The sequence below is a fragment of the Scophthalmus maximus genome, chromosome 12 (genome assembly GCF_022379125.1).
Source record: "Scophthalmus maximus strain ysfricsl-2021 chromosome 12, ASM2237912v1, whole genome shotgun sequence".
Classification (NCBI taxonomy): domain Eukaryota; kingdom Metazoa; phylum Chordata; class Actinopteri; order Pleuronectiformes; family Scophthalmidae; genus Scophthalmus; species Scophthalmus maximus.
Window position 1 is genome coordinate 22,671,693 of NC_061526.1, and position 22,001 is coordinate 22,693,693.

The following is a 22,001-nucleotide window of genomic DNA, read 5'->3' on the forward strand; positions in this document are numbered from 1 at the left end:
CTTGACCTTTAAACCTGAAAAAAATATCCTCACGTGAGGCAGAGATTTTGCTGCGCGCGCGACCTCCGACTGCCACTGACCCGAACACAAAGGATCAGAGCACATTCAAGGAATTGTGCAGAGAAGCTCGCAGGCGTCAGATGAGCCGAAATGACAGGAAGTCAGGGAATCGTTTCTTCAAAATAAAACGGTGACAAATGTTTTAGCTGGCTTTGTTTTTGCATGGTTGGGCTCCTCCCTGCGTAAATTGGGCCTCAGAGTCCCCCCAGTTTTCTGTATGTCAATTTCGTGGAGATGTTCTTTATAACCCAGTTGTTGTTAAAATATAATTGTATTCAGTTTTTCATCTAAAAGTGCAAGTGGAACCTATGATACAGCTACGCTGAGTTGAGATTGTTTTGCCAAATATCATCAAAAGGTGAAGAAGGGTCTTTTGTGCTTATTTAAATTCATCCTGTGCTTGCATGCAGCATATTCCCAAATCTATTTCAGGAGCTGGGTAGTCGAGGCCCAATAGCATTTCTTTGCACCTATAATTTAATCGATTTTGGTGATGATTTCAAAAAGCAGCTAATGGAAAATCATCTAGGACAGTATTGTGATTTAGAGATGCACCCAACGGATATTTTTTTGATCCAAATATGATAGCAAAGAAGATTAGTGTGGGTGCTGTTGGCTCATGAAATCATCTGTAATGTCATGTAAAAAAAATCCCCAAAACTTTAAATTTACGTTGTAAATCCTAAACTATTTATAGCCCAATTTGTTTATATGGATATACAGTTTTGATAACCCTAACATATTTATTTTAACATGTACATGTAATGTCTTCAAGGAGATATGTTATCATTTTATATTTTGCCCCTTGATGGTTTAAACAGATTTTGTAAATAAAAAGTTCACTCAAAATGGATCAGGCTCATAGCCCTAAAATATGAAACTTAAAATTAACACTTTATAATAATCATATCACTGTCAAAATTGCTTTCCAGGAAGTCCTGGTTCCAGGCTTACACACATTAAAACAAACAACAAAAACACATAAAATAGATCAACCTTGTAAATCTTACATTAATATAACATATTTATAGAGTGAATTGTGGAAAAAAAGTAAGATCTGACAGTGTTGCAAAAAGTTTGAATCTTGTCCATTCCTGCCATTTAAGACTTTTATTGTGAAGTGAAACAGCCGGAAGTCATACTTCCTGTCTTTTGCTACTTAACCGACGCTGTTTGTTTTCGTCGTTGTAAACATGGACGTGAGTCAGAGACTCGATCCTCTCGTTCGGTTTGTCATCACGACATTTACCATCGGCCTCATGGAACTCTGAAGAGGAAACAAAGCCGCGAATTAAATCACCGGAAGTCAGATAAAATCCTGCGGTTTAAGCTAAGCTAAAGACGAAGCTAATCTCTCGTTAGCCCAACCAGGAAGTGTTTTGTTGTTGTTGTTGTCGTCGTGTTTGTTGTGGTCGTGCCACCACATGGACATGTACGGATACAGCGGCGTCCTCCTGGCGAAGCGCTTCCTGGACGACTCCCCGTCCGACGTGACGAACATGTCGGACATCGGCAGGGCGACGAGCCCGCACGGCTGCGACGACGGAGCGCTGACGGACCGGTTCGGCGTCCTGATCCAGGCGCTGCTCGCCGTCGTCGCCTTCAGCACGCTGATGTGTGAGTCACCGACATCCCCACCACCATTGTACCCACCATTTATGTCCAGACGCACGACGATGAAAACACACGGTGCAGAAAAATCGTCCACGCTTTGTTGACGTTTTGTTTGGTCGCTTGAGATTCATCAACGTGCCGCCAAACTCCATCGAAAACGGCGCCAATTTAATATTCTCTTCCCTTTCGGTGACAATTCATCCAAAATGTAACGCATATTCAAACATTATATGACCAACAAGGACCTGCTGCTAAATTCGGCATTCATTAGATGTTGAAAAAAATTACATATTTTTGGCTCCAATCAGAACAAACATCCTCCACGTCCCCACAGTTTGCCAGAAGCGATACGTGTGATACGTTCCTTTGAAGTGCACATTTTAATACAATGTTACGCTGTTTGTATCATATAGACACGCCGAATTATCATTTAATACTTCAGTTAAATAAATAATCAAAGTATATTCATACCACGTACACATGTGAGCCCATAAGCACAGGAGCATCACAGATGTTGGTGTTTTTTAAGGGTGTCGTCGTCATCTCTCACTTTATTGCAGATTGGCAGGTTGTGGATACAGTGCATCGTTTTTGTTGCCCTCCTGGCTTCCTGACAGGATAATGATAAAATAAATGTTTATTCACTGACATTTAATATTCATAGGCAGCAAACACAACATTTGTTAAAGGAGATTTCAAAGAAACAAAGGTGATCAGAAAATCAGAAATGCTTTATTGATCCTCAGGGGCAGTTGGCTTTGTCAGTCTGTTTTTAATGATGTGCTGTAATCAATACTCCCAGCGTCCGTCTTGAGTGAGATATGATTTCATATCCACATACACAGTTTGAGTTTCTGACCCTCTTCCTGTGAACCAGGGTGTGAGTTTGGTCTGAACAACAGTTGTTGGTCGCCGGAAGAAAAAGAAAAAGAAGAGCAGCTTGTGACTGCGTGGCAGCTGACTCTGAGAATGTTGGGCACCTAAGGGCAACTTATTTAATACTCCGTCCCGACAGGCCACAATCACACAAATCTATAATCCACACAATCATTTCCTTTTACTGCTTCCTAGATTTATATTTCACAGATATATAGTTTCAGTGTCCAGGAATATTCCATGACAACATGAAAACATGTCCGTTACCGCAAATATAAGCAGAAACTCAACCAAGACTGAGTTACATGTGTTTTTTTCCCTTTTTGATGACCTTAAATAACTTTATTCATATGGCACTTTTCAAAAAACAGATTAATTGACATAAAGATGATAAAATACACAGTTGGGCCCACAGATTTAAACACGTGAAAGCACGAGACGATGAACAAAATCTTTTGTGAATAGGCCAAAAAATAGAGCAATTTTATAGAAATGAGTTATGATGAAGCTTCACAACCTGTAAATATGCCTACATTTACTAATGTACTTTTTTAAATATATCGGGCTAAATCCCCCCCCTTATGATCCAATAATCCGTCGTGCAAGGTTACTAAAGGTCAGTGCGGCGGACCGCCGCAGGACCGAGGCCGAGCGAGATCGATGAGCTCTGACCTCCGCTCGGTTACTTATTAGTAGAGAAATCGATTAACCCCCCCCCCCAACCCCCCAGTCATTCTCTGAAATTAGCCCGAAACACTATCAAAGTTCAAGGAGATGTCCAAGTTTTGATTAACGACCTAAAATCTAAAGATATTCAGTTCATAATTATTTAAAATTAACATCAATTCCTCTTTTAGTGAAGCAGCAATCAGCCAATATTTAGTATTTGTATTTGATCAATAATTGGTAATTACGCTGCTTTTAAAAGTGCAAACAAATTTGACTTCCCTTTGAATTGGGATTTCAATATCCTGTGCACAGATGTGGAACAACGTCTGCAGGAAGCCTCGGTGCTGTTCTCACATGCCAGGTCATGTTCTCAGGCCCTGAGAGATGGCGAGATAGAGGAACAGTGGGCGCCTGTTCACCCCGAGCCCGGCGGCGAGGAAGAGGAGGAGGAGGAGGAGGAGGAGGAGGGTGAAGTGTAGCGGCAGCGTGAAACGAGGATGATACGTGATGGTCCGCCCCTGCTTTTTTTAAGTGTCTGCCCTGCAGCGCTGCAGAAGAGACGAGGCTCATCGCCCGAAAGAAACTGATACACGATAAACACAAGTGTCAGGGCAACGTTAATGATTGATTGATTGATTGATTGATTGATTGATCATGTTTCTCGTTTGCTTGCAGTGAAGAGATTCCACGAGCCCGTTGGCGTCAGACGACCGTGGAGGATCTGGTCAGAAAACTTTTCTTTCTTTACCCTCATGTCAGACAGTCGATTTAACTCCCACATGAAACAACCACAAAGAGACAAAATACGAACACGAGGAACAAAAAGACATGCAGAAGAAAAAAGTGACTCCAAAGAAATGCAAAACGACCATAAAGAGACATGAAACCACTACATAGACACTAAACAACCACAAAGAGACTCAAAATTACTACAGAGACACAAAAATGACCATGGAGACACAAAATGACACAAAAAACAACTACACGGACGCTCAAAACGATGACGGAGACAATCAAAATGACCACAAAGGCTCTCAAGATGACTGCAGAGACACAAAATGAACACAAACAGGTGAAAAGGACCAAGAAGAAATGCGGAAGAACAAAAATGACAAGAAAGAAATGCAAAACGACCACAAAGAGACATATATAATATTCACAACAAATTCAGAGTGACTCAAAACTATTGATCATTTAAGTCTATTTAAACGCGTTTTTATTTTACTTTAAGAAAAACACGAGGCATGAAACTCTCATTCTTCTCTCTTGGACTCTCTAAATCCTTAACTAATGTCTACGATTGAAATGGAATAATCAGAATGTTTGGACGGATATTTTTAGACTTTGTAGAAGAAGTCAGAACCCTTAAAATGAAAACTAAACCCTTTTTTTTTTCTCCCCAGGTTTTACGACACGTCCAAACAGGCCATCGGCGCCTTGTTCATCCACTTCGCCAACGTCTTCCTGTCCACGCTCACCAAGGCAGACCCCTGCTCCCTGTGCGTGATGGGTCACCTCAGACAAATACAGGATGAGATGAGATAATCAGGCTTGTCTAATAATAATAATAATATTTAATGATGTGTTTTGTTTTACCGCAGGTACCTGATGAACTTCCTGCTCGACGCCACGATCGGCATGCTGGTCATCTGGCTCGCCGTCAAGCTGGTGTCCAGGCTGGTGGAGCACAAGCAGTGGACGCTGCTCATGTTCGGAGAGTACGGTGAGTGAGTGTGTGAGCGCCGGGTTTCCACCAGCAGAGGGCAGCGTGTGCGCGTTTCTGTCTGTCTGTCTGTCTGTCTGTGTGTGTGTGTGTGTGTGTGTGTGTGTGTGTGTGTGTGTGTGTGTGTGTGTGTGTGTGTGTGTGTGTGTGTGTGTGTGTGTGTGTGTGTGTGTGTGTGTGTGTGTGTGTGTGTGTGTGTGTGTGTGTGTGTGTGTGTGTGTCAGCTGGGAGCAGACGAGGGGAGGAGATGCCAGCATCTCCAGCTGCAGCCGGAGTCTGGAAAACATTCCCGGTGGCTTCAGAGACAGATTAACTCCAGGACAATTATTACTCTCGCTCACTCGGCTGGTTTTCTTCCCCCCCCCCCCCTTTTTTTCTTCTTAAAGCGTTCCTGATCCGTTATGGAAAATATTCTCACTGAAGCCCCTAAGTGGTCACTTATTAATCTGAGGGTCAGCGGCAGGTTCAGATACATATATATGGTTACATTAATGCATACTGCATTTGGTGTTCTTTTTATTAAATTGGACGCGATTATTTTGAGCAGGAAGTGTAAACATGTCACTCTTGACTTCCTCCTCTTCCTGTCCTAATGACAGACTCGTCCTCCCTTTGTGTCTGTTGTTACGAGGCAGGAAGAACTTTGTATATCAGAGCCCTACTGATGTGAACAATGTGGTTTGCAGACAGACAAACCAGAACCTTGATGTCCCTTTTTTTCCTTTTCTTCATCCTGTTCCTGGTGTGCCTCTCCTCCTCCTCCTCTTCCTCCTCCAGGTGACCCTCCCCGGGCCGCAGCCTGGCTCGGGCAGTGCGGCGTCTACCTGCTCATCATGGTGCTGGAGAAAGGCGTCATCAGCCTGGTGCTGCTCATCCCCGGATGGTCCAAAGTAAGGACACTGTACAGCTGCGTGTGCTGCTTTCAGGTCCCATGGGAAAAAATGTCACCCTCTGACAGTATTTTGATAATCTGTACAATTCCATCTTGGCTCTAGTTTATATTCACTGGCGGCATCAAGAAATGAAAGGGACTTTTCTTTTGATTCGAACGGAAACGTTGAAGCCGTGATAATGTGTTGTGTTTATTCTGCGTGACATTGAGGTTCATATTTGTTTATTTTGTCATAGCAACAGTTGCGTGTCCAAAGAACCGAGCGTCAGTTTATGAGTTTAGTCCCAGATATGAAAGGAGTTTTGTTTAGTGAAGCGCTCGACCTTCCTCTGTTTAAAGACAGTCGCCACAGTCTTTGATAAAAAGAGAAAAGTTCAGTGAACTGTAGTTATATATAATATTATTATTACTTGTTTCATAGTTTGTTTTACTCTCATGAAACCCTCCAGTTTGATTTGCTTATAATCTCAGTTACAACAAATATTGTCACGTGTACGGGTAATGAATTTAAATGAAAATTCTATATAGTTCATTATATAAAGGGCGTCTTCCCATTCATATCAGTATATTAAACTCTTCTTCATCTTCTTCTTCTTCTGCAGCTGCAGGAGGTGTTGCTGGGCTACATCGCTAACCCTCAGCTGGAGCTGGCGCTGGTCATGCTCATCGTGCCCTTCATCGTCAACGTGAGTTTCACCGTCGTGATCCAGGCGCCTCATCTTTATTTATTCATTCATTTTTAAAAAGTGCGGTATTAGTAACACCCCCCCCCCCCCCTCCCCCTGTAGTCTATTATGTTCTGGGTGGTGGACAGCCTGATGATGAGGAAGTACAAGACGATGAAGAGCCTGGACGATGACTCCTGTGGCGGCGGCGTGGCGGCGGCGGAGAAGGCCGACGCGCTGCCCTGGGCCAACGGCGACGAATCGCGGGTGAGCGAGCGACGGGAACTTGGGTTCACGTCTACATATGTAGCTGATCGTAGAATTTTAAGGGGGTTCTCACATAATTTTCTATTGCTGTGGACTGACGTAATAAGCCTTTTCTTGGGGGGGGGGGGCTCTGTTGCCCTCCCTGCTTTGCCTACCCTGCTGCGACGCCCCTGACTCGTGGGCGTATGAAGGGATTACTGTTGACGATGATCACGACTCCCACGAAATGTTCACAGAGGGTTTTTTTTACCCAAATGTGACTGTTGAATGAAGAAATCAAAGACTTTAGTGTGTGTGTGTGTGTGTGTGTGTGCGCGTGCGTGCGTGCGTGCGTGCACGTGTGTGTGTGGAAATTGGTCACGCTGGGTGTCGACTGCACCTGTTGTTTTGGGGGGATGAGGGCAGCGTCGACACACACACACACACACACACACACACACACACACACACACACACACACACACACACACACACACACACACACACACACACACACACACACACACACACACACACACACACACACACACACACACACACACACACACACACACAGCTTCTCTCTCTCGACACCTGAAGTCGGTCCAAGAAACACTGAGTCAGACTCTTCTCCCAGTTCCGCCTCGTTACTGCTTCTGGGAGATTCTGTTTTTTTTCTTCTCTTTTTTCTTTTGAAGGATTACATTTTTCTTTTTTTCTCTCTCTTAAGAATGTGACGTTTTGTAATTCCTTAAAATCTTTTTTTCCCCCACTGGACCTACTGGAACAGTCCCGATACAAACTGTTAACGTTACCCAGCGCATCTCGGATGCTATCAATACAATTTATCAACACTTTCATTAATAGAATCACTATTGAAGTGTATCTATTTTGTGTTGGGGTGGAAGCAGCAGAAGCATGGGCAAAAAATCAAATAATTCAAATCTGAATTTATAACTTGGGTGCATGACCCTCTTGTTCAGTGGGATGAGAGTGTTTTTTTTTTTCTCCCCATCCCGCTGGTCCTCTGCCAGGCCGCCATAAATCAAGCCTTCATCCCGGGAATAACGGTGACATTTAGGAGTCGTTGATGTTATGGAAAGACAGAGTGGAGCGGAGGAGGACGACGGACAGATGGGGCATTGACTGGGACGAGGGTCGAACCTACGGCCACAATGCTGTTGTTGTGGCTGGTGTAACATCAAGGTTGTGGTGGTGGGAGATGATCGGACTCATCCGAGGCGCTGGAGCTCCAGATGTCTGATATCCACCGCCCTGATTATCTGCTCCGCTCTTTAGAACAAGCCATACGTCAGCTTTTCCTACGCGTCACGCACTAATATGAAGCAGCACATGGAGGTTTATAGTGCCATAAATGTCATGTATCCATGGAATTTTTCTCCTGCCCTGGGATTTGAATCCCTGCTGCTGCGGCCGGAGAGCGACTTCAAGGCTGCGAATAATCTGGCATTTTCAGGCTGGGAACGGCAAACTGAGATGTTTCCTAGCTTTTCTGTTGAAACAAAAGTACTTTTCTGCCCTTTCCACCCTTTGTTCATCTGAATATTGTAATATTAATATTGATATTACTGACGGAACCCTCCTCCCACTCAGGTGCTGCTGACCGTCGAGACCGACACCGACGAGGCGTCCGAGGGGGAGGAGGATGCGGGACCACTCCCCAATGTGCATTACTCAGGCGGACCGGTGCGACCCAGCTGGGTGCTGGTGTAAAACCAGGTGACGGGTCAATCATCCATCCGTCCACCGTCCACGCACACTCCACACTTAAGAGCCTGAATATGGACAAGATCAAGAGAAAACGCCTTCTAATCTCCTCAGATTAAAGGTGTGAATATCAGTTTGTTTGCAAGCACAACTAAAGGTGATATAACCTGCGAATGTGAACACTGCAGCTGCCTTCTCCTTCTTCTTCTTCTTCTTCTTCTGCACTCGGCATACGCATGAAATATCAAATAGCATTGTGGGAATCGGAAGCTCTTGTTTTTCAAAAATCCGTCTCGCCTGCGCCGCCTCCGATCAGAGCAACCACAACTGAGCGTGTGCGGAGACGAGAGGGATTATTAAGGAGCAGGAGCAGCAGCAGCAGCAACCGCCACACTTGGGACCTTTTGGGAATGATGCCGCTCTAAAGAGAGTCATTAATCACGTATCGTATTCCAAAGAGGAGCGAACCAGTAAAGTATTTCTGCTTTAAAGTTCTACTCTGTCAAATATAACCACTTCAAATCCACCTTTTTGAATTTGAGGTGTCACTATAGTCGGTGTTCTCCCTCTTACTTTTCAGATAGAAGGATGATCAGTGGCGTTGTCATTATTGTTTTATTTTTTTAAAGCACGCAAACGCGGAGCTTTGGCTGCCGCAGTCGTGACGGACCAACATGTTCATAAACGAGGTTCAACGGAAGAGTTTCTACTCCCTTTGAATCCGGCTGTTTTCACGGAGATGATATGTGGGTGGAAACATTTTTTTTTTTTATGGCGTCGTTCCACAGCGAGTTAATTCATAATACAAAAACAAGATAAAGGGTCCTAATAATCTTTCGTAGTCCTACTTCTCTGTTGGATGATGATGCAGCAGCTTTTTGCGATTTATGGCACATTTCTTTTATTTATTCTGTGTATATTTTATATGTACTTGACTTTATATATTGTGGTCTGATCTGTGGTGACAACAGTGGAACGGAAGGTTTTTTTTAGCGTATATTTATTGTAAATGGCGGAAATTCTCAGATCATCTCCAAACTGCAGTTTTGAATCAGAATGAATTGAAGTAGGTGACATTATATATTCACCAATCAATCTTCGAAACATTTCAATTTAATTGTTGTTACGGGTTAAAAGCCCGATGATTCAACATATTCCGTTTGTAATGTTCAATTTTCTATTCCAATGTAGTATTTTTTTTTTTTATTATGAAAAATTACAAAAACGTCTTTTAATCTGTATGATGAATAAAGATGACTGACGCACGTAAAAAAAAAAACAACAACAAAAAAACAAAACAGTTTTCGTTGTTGAATTCCTGCGGCGGCGGGGCAATGACAGACGACCCTGAGCGGGACCTGGCCGGAGCACACCTGTGGGGGGCGGGGCCAGCAGCCTTGTGACCTCCGGCTGATGACAGGGAGGGGTGTGTGTGTGTGTGTGTGTGTGTGTGTGTGTGTGTGTGTGTGTGTGTGTGTGTGTGTGTGTGTGTGTGTGTGTGTGTGTGTGTGTGTGTGTGTGTGTGTGTGTGTGTGTGTGTGTGTGTGTGTGTGTGTGTGTGTGTGTGTGTGTGTGTGTGTGTGTGTGTGTGTGTGTGTGTGTGTGTGTGTGTGTGTGTGTGTGTGTGTGTGTGTGTGTGTGTGTGTGTGTGTGTGTGTGTGTGTGTGTGAGAGTGTGAGTGTGAGAGAGAGAGAGAGAGAGAGATGTTAGGCTGTACATGTATTTACCGGGGCTGGTCTCTGTGGTAACCAGGTGTGATCTTCAGGTCCACGGTTGCCACGTTAAAGACGTGTTGACATGAATATATGGCGAAAAATATGTTCTTATGTCTCAGAAATCATCCCTCAAAATGTGGGTTTAAATGTTTTTTATTTACACGTACAAAATTATTCTTCAAAATAACACATAGTATAGTAAAAAAACATTACATTTCTATTAGAAATAGTACAAAAATATATTCAAGACAGAAGACTGTGGGTGAAGAGAACTGAAGTCTGGAACCATTTGGAGCTATGGTGATGTGACAATTATTGAAAAAGGATTTTTTGTGAAATTATAGATATTCGCGTCATCTCACGCCGTGTTCGTCCCGTGTGGCCAGTCCCCCGTGTCGAACATGTGCGGCGCCACGTAGTCCTCGTACTGTCCGTCTATGAGCTTGGCGGCGTTGTTCCTGGCGAACCAGCAGTCCACGCTCTGCGTCCCGCCGTAGATCCGCCGGCTCTTCTGAACCACCGGCACCGAGCGGTCCTTCACCTTCAGCACCGACGAGGGTTTCGCGTCTCCCTGCGCCGGAAGCTCTGCCACGCCCACTTCCTCGTGCAGGAACTGACCTGGAAGTGGGAAACGTGTCAAAGATTCAAGCTTATTTTAGTCCTTGAATGTTAAAAGTTGATTTTCTGCTCATGTATTAAACCGTTTCCACCTTTTGTTCCCCTCAAAGATCAATGGATCCAGAGTTTCCACAGATAGTTTTTGTCAAAGGCTGTTTGACTCTAAAACTCTTTGAAATTGCAATTAATATCCTACCGAATCTTTAATCAACACCTAGTTTAAGATGAGACCCTTGTGGACACTCACCCAGCAGACCATGGCAGTCGTGGGACAGCCCCTTGCTGTTGCCGATGTAGAACCCCAGGTGGTCCCTCTGGTAAGGCGCTGGGTTCTTGTACTGATGCAGCAGGATCACGAAGCTGACGTTGCTGCCGACCGTCACGGTCACGTTGGCCTTCCCCACGATGGACACGGACAGCGCGCCGCTGTCCACCTCGACGGTGGAGTGGCAGGGCAGCACCATGCGGTCCCGACCGTCCAGGATGACTTTCTTCGGGGTCACCTCGATGTAGGCGCGCCTGGGACGGTCCACTACGATGGTGATGGTGCTGAAGTAGGTGCGCTGCTGCTTGTGGCTGCCTGGCGGAGCCGGGGCGCCTATTAGCTTCCCGTTCACTGTCACACCTGAAGGACAGAAGTGGCCCAACCAAAAGCAAGAAGGATTATATTTAGACCTTGCTGCGAAATTAAGCCTAATGAGGTTTAACGGTGTCGCGAGTCTTACCGGAGTGCTTGTGGTCGGAGACCAGGCGAAGGACGTGTCCGGGCTCACCGTTGATGTTGAAGCACACCGTCAGTTTACTGAGGGGGAACTCGACCACGAAGTGAGGGTCGCCGTCCGCTGAAGTTCGACGAGAGAGGGGACGAAAACGGCGCTTTTAAAGACACAGCAAGAGGGGTCTGTAGGGTGGACTACTCAAAGTTACATATCTCCATTTTGAAATGAGGTATGAGTCAGGGACATGGCTGGAGTTCCACTTGATGGCGTGGACAGAAAGATGAGGTTGCTGGATCTAAGTAAAAACACGACCTTACTTGCCACTGTTGACAGATTTCCTGAAGGACTCTGTGTATCAGCGAGCTCCTGTTTACATTCCATGAGATTGTTTGGTTCATCTCTTGCCGGATTTTTCACCCCGGGCCTTGTGAGAAACCGGCTCAGATGAACAGAGCGGCGATGAGATGATAGAGCAACGGTATAATGACGGGGTCATTAGCCTCCGCTAACTGCCTCTTGATGGGGTCCCTCTCTTTACTGTATAACACATGCACAAACCTCAGTGTGTGCGTTCGCTTGTGAACACGCACTTGCATGTTTTCAAAGTGCCACGTTAGGGCCTGTGCTGGTATTTCAATTAGACCCTTGCATGCTCTTTCCTCTTTCCAGGTCATGTTCAGAGGAGCATCCCTGAAACTCTGTCGCCGTCTGTGCGATCACCGCCGGACTGTCTGACGAACATCCAAATTAGAGGCTGCCCACACAGAAGCTGAAAAGAGAGAGTCTACTGTATATCCCCCCCCCCCCTTCTGCTCCCTTTCAAGTTTTTACTACGGAGCTTAAAGTACACATGGTTCAGAGGTTAACAGATGAAACAGGCAGAGGGAAAATGTGTATAACTGTTTACATGAGAGAGAGAGAGAGAGAAAGAGAATGTGGAGTCACCTGATGTTTTGGAGACGGTGATGGATTTCTTGGCCGGTCTCCTTCCAACTTTACCTACAAGGAAGAGAATATTTATGAGTCAAAGGGCGGCCATTGTTCGGTGCTTCCTCTCAAAATCTTCCTGACTTCCTGTGAAAATTATGGTTCTTCATTGGTCATATCAGAAACCTGATTCAGATTCTTCATACACCCTGAATCAAATCTTCAACCTCACCAATTGTGTTGCCCAGAGATGAAGAAGTCTGGCCCCCTGGCTTCGGTTCGGACGGCGTCTGTGGCTTTCCGTCCTCCGGGTCGTCTGGCAGCTCATTGCCAGTTGATACAGCCTCACCAGATGCTGGGGGGATGGTGGGCGCCGGGGCCATGGTGCCGTCGGCCAGGACCTCGGGCTTCTCCACCACCAGGTTGGTGAGGGGAGTGAGGAAGTGGTAGGTCAGCGAGAGGTTGGTGGCCTGATGGGTGTGCTCCTCTCTGTCTCTGCTGGTTTGGCTGCGCAGCCGTGACCTCAGCCCATCCTTGACACTCAGGAAACCCCAGACGCGTTCCACAAAGTCCTCCGCTATCGAACCCAGAGCGACCCCTAAACCCTGGGTGCCCGCGAACCCCGGGGCCCTAGCGCCGGTCGCCATCGCCGCCGTCGCTGCTTTCACGTGCTTCTCGGTCTCCAGCTGGCGGCGCCGCAGTGGCACGTCCGTCTCCAGGATGATGCTCTTGTCGTTGTTGCTGGCGGTAACCTGGACGTGGAGGGACTCCGCACTCTGGTTGGTGAGCTTCCCGGCGATGACGATCTCGGAGCCGTTGAAGTAGTTGGTGAAGAGGTGCTGAGTGACGTAGCGCACGGAGTCCTCGGTGTAGTTGATCCTTATGTCGGAGAGCAGAGGAGTGCCAATCTCGTCGTAGAACCTGGAAGGAGATGAGAGGGAATCTAGGATTGCAGTAGATCAAACACTTTGAATGGCCACAGCAACGTGGCAAATAGGGTATCTAGTAACTTCTCCAAGGTTGTGTTCAGATTGCTCAAGCATTGAGTTACAAACAATGGAATATCCTCATTTCATGAGGCGACTGACTTGGCGCATCAGGGGTGTCATCCCAGAGTGCTCGAGGAAGTACATCATGTGTTGTGTCAATTTCTGCCCCCTCTTTGGTCAAGTTAGGGGAAGTAAATGTCTGGGTGAGGATAGATTGACTAAAAGAAACCAACATTTGCCGTCGGAAGGAAATGTGATGGAAACAGCACCTGCAGGTCCAACACATTTCAAGGTTTAGCGGCAACAATGTTGTGCTCTGTCTGGATTTACTTTGTAAATGCAGAGCACTTATTGGTTTCATCGGTGGTAGTTTGAGGGGCAGGGAGACAAGGTTGTTTTTACGGATTTCATCAAACGTCTTGTTTGTCCAAGCGAGCCACCTTCCGGGCCTAAACCCTCCTCTCCGTCTTAACGTGTGTGTGTGTGTGTGTGTGTGTGTGTGTGTGTGTGTGTGTGTGTGTGTGTGTGTGTGTGTGTGTGTGTGTGTGTGTGTGTGTGTGTGTGTGTGTGTGTGTGTGTGTGTGTGTGTGTGTGTGTGTGTGTGTGTGTGTGTGTGTGTGTGTGTGTGTGTGTGTGTGTGTGTGTGTGTGTGTGTGTGTGTGTGTAAGAGACCTCTGTGCCATCATTGTTGTCACGCTGCAGTAAACTTCCTCACCTCGAAACCGGTGTGTTTGCTCAAGCGGGGACGAGGGGCTATTATCTGCAGAGTCTATCTGTTAACTCCACGTACATACTCAGATGCAGGTTTCCCAACACGCACACACATTCCTGCATGACTGAACAAATACTCTCGAGTGCGAAAGAGAGAGAGAGAGAGAGCAGAGGGTTGTGTGTAAGAGTTGGTGGGGGTCTATGAAAGAAAGTGTCCATCACATGTTGAAGTTGATTAAAGAGGTCCGTTGTCAGCACCGTCACATTTGCGCCCCCGTCGTTCCTTCGTAGCTCGATGACAGATGGAGGTGCGTGTCAGAAGGGGCTAATTGCCATGATGGCCAACCAAAAGAAATTATGAGTTTGTAGATTTAGCAAAATCAAGAAGAAGAAATGTGCCGGAGCAGACGGCATATAGACCGGAATCCCGACGGCAAACACAAACGCACACTCTTACCCTTTGAGCATCGCGCTGGCGTCGGCCTCCTCGTGGATGCGCCGCATCATGCCGCAGTTTTCCAGGGCCATGCGCTCCAGCAGCCGGTAATCCACGTCGTTCCCGATGCCGATGGTGAAGACGCAGAACTTCTCCTGCACGGCGGAGCGGGTGCTGCCGAGGATCGCCGTGGACCGGATCTCCCCGACGGTCGGCCGCCCGTCCGTCAGGAAAATAATGAGCGACACGCTGTTCGGCCCGGCGTCGGGGCCCGACAGGTAGTCGCGGAGCAGGGAGGAGCCCGTCTGGATGGCCCCATCGATGTTCGTGCCTGCAGTCGGGGGACGACGACATTGGACATTGTCATGGCAACGAAGGAATCGTGTTGGTGAAGGGGAAAAACCATGAGGTCTCACCTCCCGTGGGCATCAGCGTGAATATGAACTTCTTGGCGTCTCTGACGTTGAGCGGCGTGACCGGGACGAGACGGTTGGGCTGCCACACCTTGATCTTGTTGGAGAAGCTGACGAAGTTGAAGTGATCGCCGGGACGCAGGTCCCTCAGGATGGTGAACAGCGCGTCTTTAGTCTGAGATGGAGAAAGAGAAATGAATGGTTTCCACAAATAAGAGGCAGGTGTTTTGTTTTTTTTTCATTTGATTTAATCAAGGAACTCTTGATGTTTAAGATTATTCCTTCCAATCCAGATTAAAGCACTTGGAGCTGTGAAAACCTTTCTATGGGCCTTAAAACCTTTATCTTCTTATTTGCACTTCCAGCACTTTGTAACTTAGTTTTCAAAATAGCTTTAATGCAGCAAATAAACCTTTTTTTGTTATCATAATGAAGTCTGAAGGACTAACCTCTAATGTTCTCAAATGTTTCCTTCAAAAGTATTTTTAAACTGTAAAGCTTTAAAGTCAGATGATACATATTCGTCTCATTCATCTGTTTATTTCAAGGATTCTTTGAACCGCATTCGTGCTTCTATATCGAGTTAAATATTCAAACTCAACTCAATGGAGTTTGCTTTTTTACTGGATAATTTAATCCACGCTCCTCAAACCGAGTTACGGCCGACGACGCCAACTGAAATCAAAGTTCTCTGTGGTTCTCTGAAGTACTGACATGTTCACTCTGTGGTTTTTCATCTGTTTTACATCTTAACATTAACGTTGACATACACTTTGCATGACACGTATGTGTACGATCACTCTTGATACACATCAGCCGGGTTGTGGTTACTCCGCAGTGCAGCCTCACCATTAATGTGTAACACATACTGTACAACACAACAACTGCACATGCTGTCAGTCAAACTTCAAGCTTTTTGAACTTTTGAATCAAGCTCTCTAGAGAGCAGCTTTTAAAAATACTGATGACAACTTGTGTCAGAAGTAATATTCTGAATATTTCTCTTCTCATCTGTTTAGTTTTTTGTTTGTTTTAAGCGGTCACGCATCTGTCCTTGTATTCAGTGGGTTGTGAATGACTTCCGTACAACACGAAAAGCTACATACGAAAGTTACCAGCTGTTTCCTGACAATCCAATTTTAGTTTTTGCCTGTATTAGTTTGTTTTACAGTTTAGAAACGTGACAGATAACCGTCAAATTTCCTGCCAGACTCTGCAATTCTAGTTTTCAGCTTTTACAAAAAAAACAAGCTATTTGACACAAAGACTTCTTCTGACTTTTCTCGTCATGGAGTTTTCACATGTCAGTATCTGCTGCCCATGAGCGTGGGTGTGATATATAATTTGTCGCTGGGGCGGTTTATAGTTGTCTGTATATGAGCTGTATACAGCAGAGGTCAGAGCCACAGATTGACCTATACACGCTGAAACCCTCCATTGTGAAGCTACATAACAAAACACACACACACGTTGTTCTGTTCCTGTGGCCCGGCGGGGGGGGCGGGCGATGCGTGGCCGGGGGGGGGGTCAAGGGGTCGAGGGGTCGAGGGTTTGCCGTTTGTTTCCAAAAGTTCCATTACCCCATGGACGCTGACCTTCCTCCCTCACAGCGCGGCCTTGTGCTGTATATGTTTTCCACTTTTCCGCCTCACAAAAAAACAAAATCTGTTTTTTCAGTTTCTCCCTCTTCTCTGCTCTTCGCTCGTGGCAGCTGCAGGGATCGGCTCTTAGAGTCGGGCGCGGGGGATTACCGCGACATTACAGACGGGGGGGGAAGAGGTCTGATATTGATATTCCAGTGTGGGAGTGAGGACTGCGCACTGCGGCGTTATGGGAAGCGAAGCTGCCTGCAAATTAAATCAGATTTCCCGCTGGAGCACTCTGGGAAAACACGGCCGATACACCAAATGTATCGGGCCTAAATCCCAAACCGCCCCGACAGACACCCGAGCGTCCAATTTACTCAGATCTAATTCGAGGTGAGCAGGAGCAGAAAAGTAGCGTCAAGGTGACAAATCCAAATTTAAAGGGCCGTGACAACATTTGTGCACATTTTACTTGTGGTACTTTACATTTAATCCAGATTGTCGGAAAAAGCAAATGAATTCATGTAATATTTGCAAATCAGGTTTCGACTGTATTGTCGTCCAAGAAATTGGTAGGATGTTAATTGAGATGAATTCCCATAAGTAAGTTCCATAGTTTTGCACATTTACTGTAATAGAAGCCAATGAAGGAGGGAAAACTGGATTAAAGCCTAAACCTTAAAAACATCCAAAACTTCCTGTGGAAATTGATATCACCACACATGATATGCAGGTAGTTAAATGTGTTGCAGCTTCAACGTAAAAGCAACTTTTCTAGATTCCCACTGAGCCTCACCTGTCTGATCTTTGTCCCCAGCATGGAGGCGCTGGTGTCGATCACAAACACCACGTTCTTGGGAACGACGGGCAGGTCCTTGGGAGCGAAGTAGTGGACGAAATGTCCGTTTAAAACCTGGGCGGGGGAGAAAAAACAAAACAGAGAGAGAGAGAGAGAGTGAGGACACGCAGCCGGCAATGAGATCAGCTTTCGGCACAGAAGTTGTGTGCCTGATTGTTGGCTGAAAAAAAAAACCTCTTCTGGAGACAGACGGAAGAGTTTGGCAGCGGAGTGGAGGAGGTGGTGGCGGGAGGCCCGAGACATGAATGAGTAACAGGTGGGTGTGTGGAACTGGATGGGAAATATTATATATATATATAAATATTAAATGCTTCTTCACAGTTTTCTTTTTGGACTCCTCACCTGAATGTCTCCGATGCCCATGTCCCTCTGGACGTCGTAGCGGATCACGAAGTCTCCCAGGACGCCGTTGGTGGTGATCTTGGCCTGCTGCACGATGTTGGGGCTGAACGTGATCCGGCAGACGTTCTGCTCGCTCTTGATCGCCGTGGTGACGGGATGCTCGGGCTTGGCTGCAGCACAAAAGGAAGAAGAAAAAAAAGGTGTTTGTGCTTCTAACCAGCTTCATGAGAAAAGTGGCTTATGAAACGGGAATATTTTTATCTGTGAACCTGGCGTCTTGGGCGCGTTGGCGGCGCCGTTGCCGTTGCTCCTGCCGCTGCGGAGCGGCAGCACCTCCAGGTCCCGGATGGGCGAGTGGTCGACGATGGTGACGTCCAGGCTGAGGCGGCTCACCAGCTGCAGGGGCCGCAGGCTGGTCTTGTGCTCGTAGCGTCCCAGGCGGCGCTGCAGCAGCTGCTCGTAGGTGAGCAGGAAGACCGCCCGGTTCCTCCCCGGGATGTTGGCGGCCATCCTGAACACCTCCACCTCCGGCTCGGGGCTGGAGGGGAGAGGGGAGAGGGGATGGTCACTTTCACTACAGCGTTCATATTTTACAGTGCACGGTGAGTATAAAGATACAAGACAGAGTCTTGTTCTCTCCACAAGGTGACAGGAGTCTGCAGGAAAAAACTATGGTTGGAAACCCCCTACCAGGGACTTTGGGGCCCCCATGCAAAAGGGACCTGGGGGGCCCTTCATCGAACCGAGGGCCTTGTTAAGGTGGTAAGATAGTTTGAAAGACTTTATTCTCCACCTGCTTCCAGTCTGGCTATAGATTTGTATTTACCATGACCACATAATTAGTGTTTTATTGATCTGCTCATTGACAAATGTCTCACTGTTCCTTTAAATCACATGTTTTGGAAGCTATAAGGAACATTCATTTCTCTAAAAATGTTGTTAAAAATGTTGATTCGTAAAAAAATTCGACCTAAATTGATATTTCTGTTTTAATTTGCGTATGTATTTATCTACTTTTTAATCCCCTTGTTTATTTACTCCACCATGTTTGTGTTTTCCCCATATTGGGGGTCAACTCGTCGACTATTGGTTGGTCGACATCCGAGGGCAAACGTTGACTCGTACGCTCATCTGAGAGGGGAAATCCGAAAAAATGTCCAGACAATTGTGTCTGGATATTTTTTCCGGAGTTTGCACGAGTCGGACGCGTTCAATAAAGCAGGAACATTTCCGCCTTGGGGGCTGGCAGGAAACAGTTCTGAAATTGACCGGAACATTTCTCGTGCATTCTCACAAACGGCCCCTCGGAAAAGTGGCTTCAGTGCTTCTGTCTGACAGCAGCTGCCTTTTCTTTTTCTGTTTCCTCCGTAGAAGTGGAGCGGCGGCGTGAACGGTCTGAAGTGGTGATATCAGTCCCCTCCCTCCTCCCTCCCTCCTCGGCTCTTTTCTTTTCACAGTGAACTCAGTGATTCACAAAAATCCCATTTCATTTAAAATGTCACATTTCTCGCTGGCAGCTGGAAACCTGATGTCACTGTTTCCCCCCCGATACATCACGACGTCTGAGCTCATGTGAGCTCATTGCAGCATGTGACATCTTTGTCTCCGTGACCTGCCCGTGTGTGTGTGTGTGTCTGCTCACGCAACAACACAGACACACACACACATGCGCGCACTATACACACTCGCGATGTGTGTTATCAATGTGTGTTTGCAAAGTAGGAACATTAGAGGCTGCCGTGTGTAATTATGAGGAGACGCCAGTCCAGTGGGCCACACACATACTGACACACACACACACAGGTTTCTCTCACCTTGCGTCACCTGACTCCTTGTGTTTGGGTTTGCCGTTGTCCTGCTTGACCCTCTTCTCCTTGGGCCTGACCTCGCTCTGGTACACACGCCCTCCGATGATCCTGGTTCACGGAGGGGGGGGGTCAAAGGTCGAGGATTAGAAGGCGCGCTCATATTCAGGACCTCACCTATTGTCCCCCGGTTCAACTGGGTTCAGTGTTTTTTTTTCCTTCTGACAAAAGGGCAATAATCCTGCTGCTCGCCTATTTTACGGGGACACGTCGACGGGTCAGTGTGTTTGTGTTTACAGCAGAGTTAGTAAGTAGTCGCCCTTTCTTTTTGTCTCCGTGGCAACCAAAACATCATAAATCCTCCTGACCCAATAAATCCTGATGTGTGTAAGTTTTAAAATACCTTCCAAAATCTTCTCCCGTATTCTCTCAGATTGACCAGTTTCTGAAGTAAAGAGATTAAATCCACATGAATGACAATGTTGTTTTTTTTTCATGGGAACCCATTTCATTAGTGACCGTAGAGCAGCGGGGCCCAACCTGTGGGTCGAGGCCCCTCCACAGGGGCCACGAGATAATTAAGAAAGAAAAACAATTTTTTTTCCCTCTGAAATACTTTTTTGCTTTTCTTTTTTTGCTCCTCAAGCTTCTTAAGATCCAAAAATTCCCTCAGCGTGCACCTGCTTACAAGTGATGACAACAACACAAGGCTGAGGATATTGCCTCATTTCAATGGGTCACGAGCCAAAAACTGACAAGAGGAAATCTAGTGTCTCCATCTTTGATCTGTAGGACTTTATGATTTTACAAAAGTCTTTCAAAGCCCATTGGGAAGTTTTTTCTCTAATAAGATATAAGGGTTGAGACACTACAATCCCATCTTCTAATCCTGATTATGATTATTATGATTTCATCATTCCTCTGTAAAGTCTTTAACCTTGTGTGTGTGTGTGTGTGTGTGTGTGTGTGTGTGTGTGTGTGTGTGTGTGTGTGTGTGTGTGTGTCGTCTCACATGGTGAAGTTGGAGACGTAGGCGCCGGCGGGGATCTGGAACTGGAAGACGCCCTCGGCGGCGGCGGAGTGCCGGTTGAGCATGGCGCAGTGCACCGCGGTGAAGGCATAGCGCGAGATGATGGTGGTCTTGATGGAGAGCTCCTGGATGTGGGGTTTGGTCTCCTGCGGGATAAGCAAAACGTGAAAAACACACACCACCCACACTTTGGAACATAATAGAACCTGGATTAGTGCCCCCGTGGATTTGGCACGGTTCATTTTTACGCATCCGCCGTTTCCATGATGTTGTTCATCATCAGCCTGGAGAACTCAACCCAGGAAAAGCTGGACGTCAACAAAGGCCAAACACAGGGTGTATTTGTTTTAAATTTTCCTTTTTTATTTTACTTCCCATGAGCTATGACCCGGGATTATTACAGATCCTCTGGCAACATCCGCGCGCTTGGCGGATCTCCTGCGCGTCACGCCCAAAGAAGTGTGGCGCAAGTTTATGATGAGAAGATTCTCTTCTTCTGAATAGACTAAAGTAGGTCACGATGCATTCTGAAGCCACTGTTGACAATATATGCAGCTCAGTTGTATTTTTAATTTCAGGGAGTCAGTTCCAAAAAAGTCCCAAAACTCCCAAATCAAATCTTTGTCTCCAATTTATCAGGAAAAAAACGTTGGCTCTTCATTAAAAATAAAATCTAAAAAGTAGCACATGAGAAAAAAATTGGAGGCACAGGTGGCACCTTTTTATCCCTAAAATAAAAGGAAGCTCTAATAGCTCTAATATCATATCTCTGCAGTAAACTTGACTTTACCTTGGTTAATAAAGTCTTCACCTGTCGAGGGACCCTGCGCGGTGCCTGTGGGAACAAGGGAGAAAAAAAATACGTGGAAAAAAAGGTCCAAACTCCAGAATGTGCCACAACTTTTTTAAACATCTTACAATGTCCAAGTCAAAGTCTGCCAAGTCCGAGTCGGCGTCCAGAGATTCCTCCAGCAGATCCCCCAGAACTGAACTCGGGATGGCGCAGAGCAGCAGCAGCGTCCACAGCAGCATCTCGCGGGTCCTGCTCCTTTTAAAACTCACAATACAAATAAAGGGCAACGGGACATTGTGTCTCCGAGTCTCCGTCTGTGTCCGGAGCAGAAACAGAAGAGTGAGAGGAGAGGAGAGGAGAACTGCGCCCACCCACCGGAGGAGAGAGATGCGGACCGACTCTCTGATGAGGTCGTTTGTGCTGCTGCTGCTGCATGCTGCCTTCAGGGGGCGTCGGATTTCCCACCTCACAATGACGAGTAAAGCCCAGGTCATAGGTCAGAAAACATTGGCATGTGCGTGTGAGGAGCAAAGAGAAGAAAGAAGCAGCCAAGAGTTCACTTTAAAGATGATGAATGAAAAAAAC

The 22,001-nt window shown here is 46.4% G+C and overlaps 2 protein-coding genes across 4 annotated transcripts; one reads left to right on the forward strand and one right to left on the reverse strand.

The window, feature by feature from the left end:
* Positions 1-1,188: 1,188 nt before the first annotated feature.
* tmem110l (transmembrane protein 110, like) lies at positions 1,189-20,740 on the forward strand. 3 transcript variants are annotated; one of them, XR_004786831.2, is made up of 10 exons: positions 1,189-1,677; positions 3,895-3,943; positions 4,623-4,718; positions 4,821-4,942; positions 5,720-5,832; positions 6,437-6,520; positions 6,623-6,766; positions 8,360-8,485; positions 17,405-17,702; positions 17,829-17,988. XR_004786831.2 is itself a non-coding variant. In XM_035620797.2 (9 exons), the coding sequence occupies exons 1-8, from the start codon at positions 1,485-1,487 to the stop codon at positions 8,477-8,479; spliced, it is 921 nt and encodes a 306-aa protein (XP_035476690.1). In that variant the 5' UTR covers positions 1,189-1,484; the 3' UTR covers positions 8,480-8,485; positions 20,615-20,740. The 3 variants fall into 3 exon arrangements, 2 of the variants coding, with proteins under 2 accessions (XP_035476690.1, XP_035476681.1); XM_035620797.2 differs by lacking the exons at positions 17,405-17,702; positions 17,829-17,988 and adding an exon at positions 20,615-20,740; XM_035620788.2 differs by lacking the exons at positions 17,405-17,702; positions 17,829-17,988 and having other exon boundaries at positions 1,193-1,677; positions 8,360-9,225.
* itih5 (inter-alpha-trypsin inhibitor heavy chain 5) lies at positions 10,326-21,997 on the reverse strand. The gene is made up of 14 exons (XM_035620629.2): positions 21,542-21,997; positions 21,414-21,458; positions 20,606-20,769; positions 19,603-19,704; positions 18,058-18,326; positions 17,789-17,958; positions 17,384-17,500; positions 15,005-15,176; positions 14,610-14,919; positions 12,685-13,373; positions 12,471-12,524; positions 11,532-11,648; positions 11,054-11,431; positions 10,326-10,806 (listed from the first exon to the last, which is right to left on the reverse strand). The coding sequence occupies exons 1-14, from the start codon at positions 21,908-21,910 to the stop codon at positions 10,547-10,549; spliced, it is 3,216 nt and encodes a 1,071-aa protein (XP_035476522.2). The 5' UTR covers positions 21,911-21,997; the 3' UTR covers positions 10,326-10,546.
* Between the last annotated feature and the right edge of the window lie 4 nt (positions 21,998-22,001).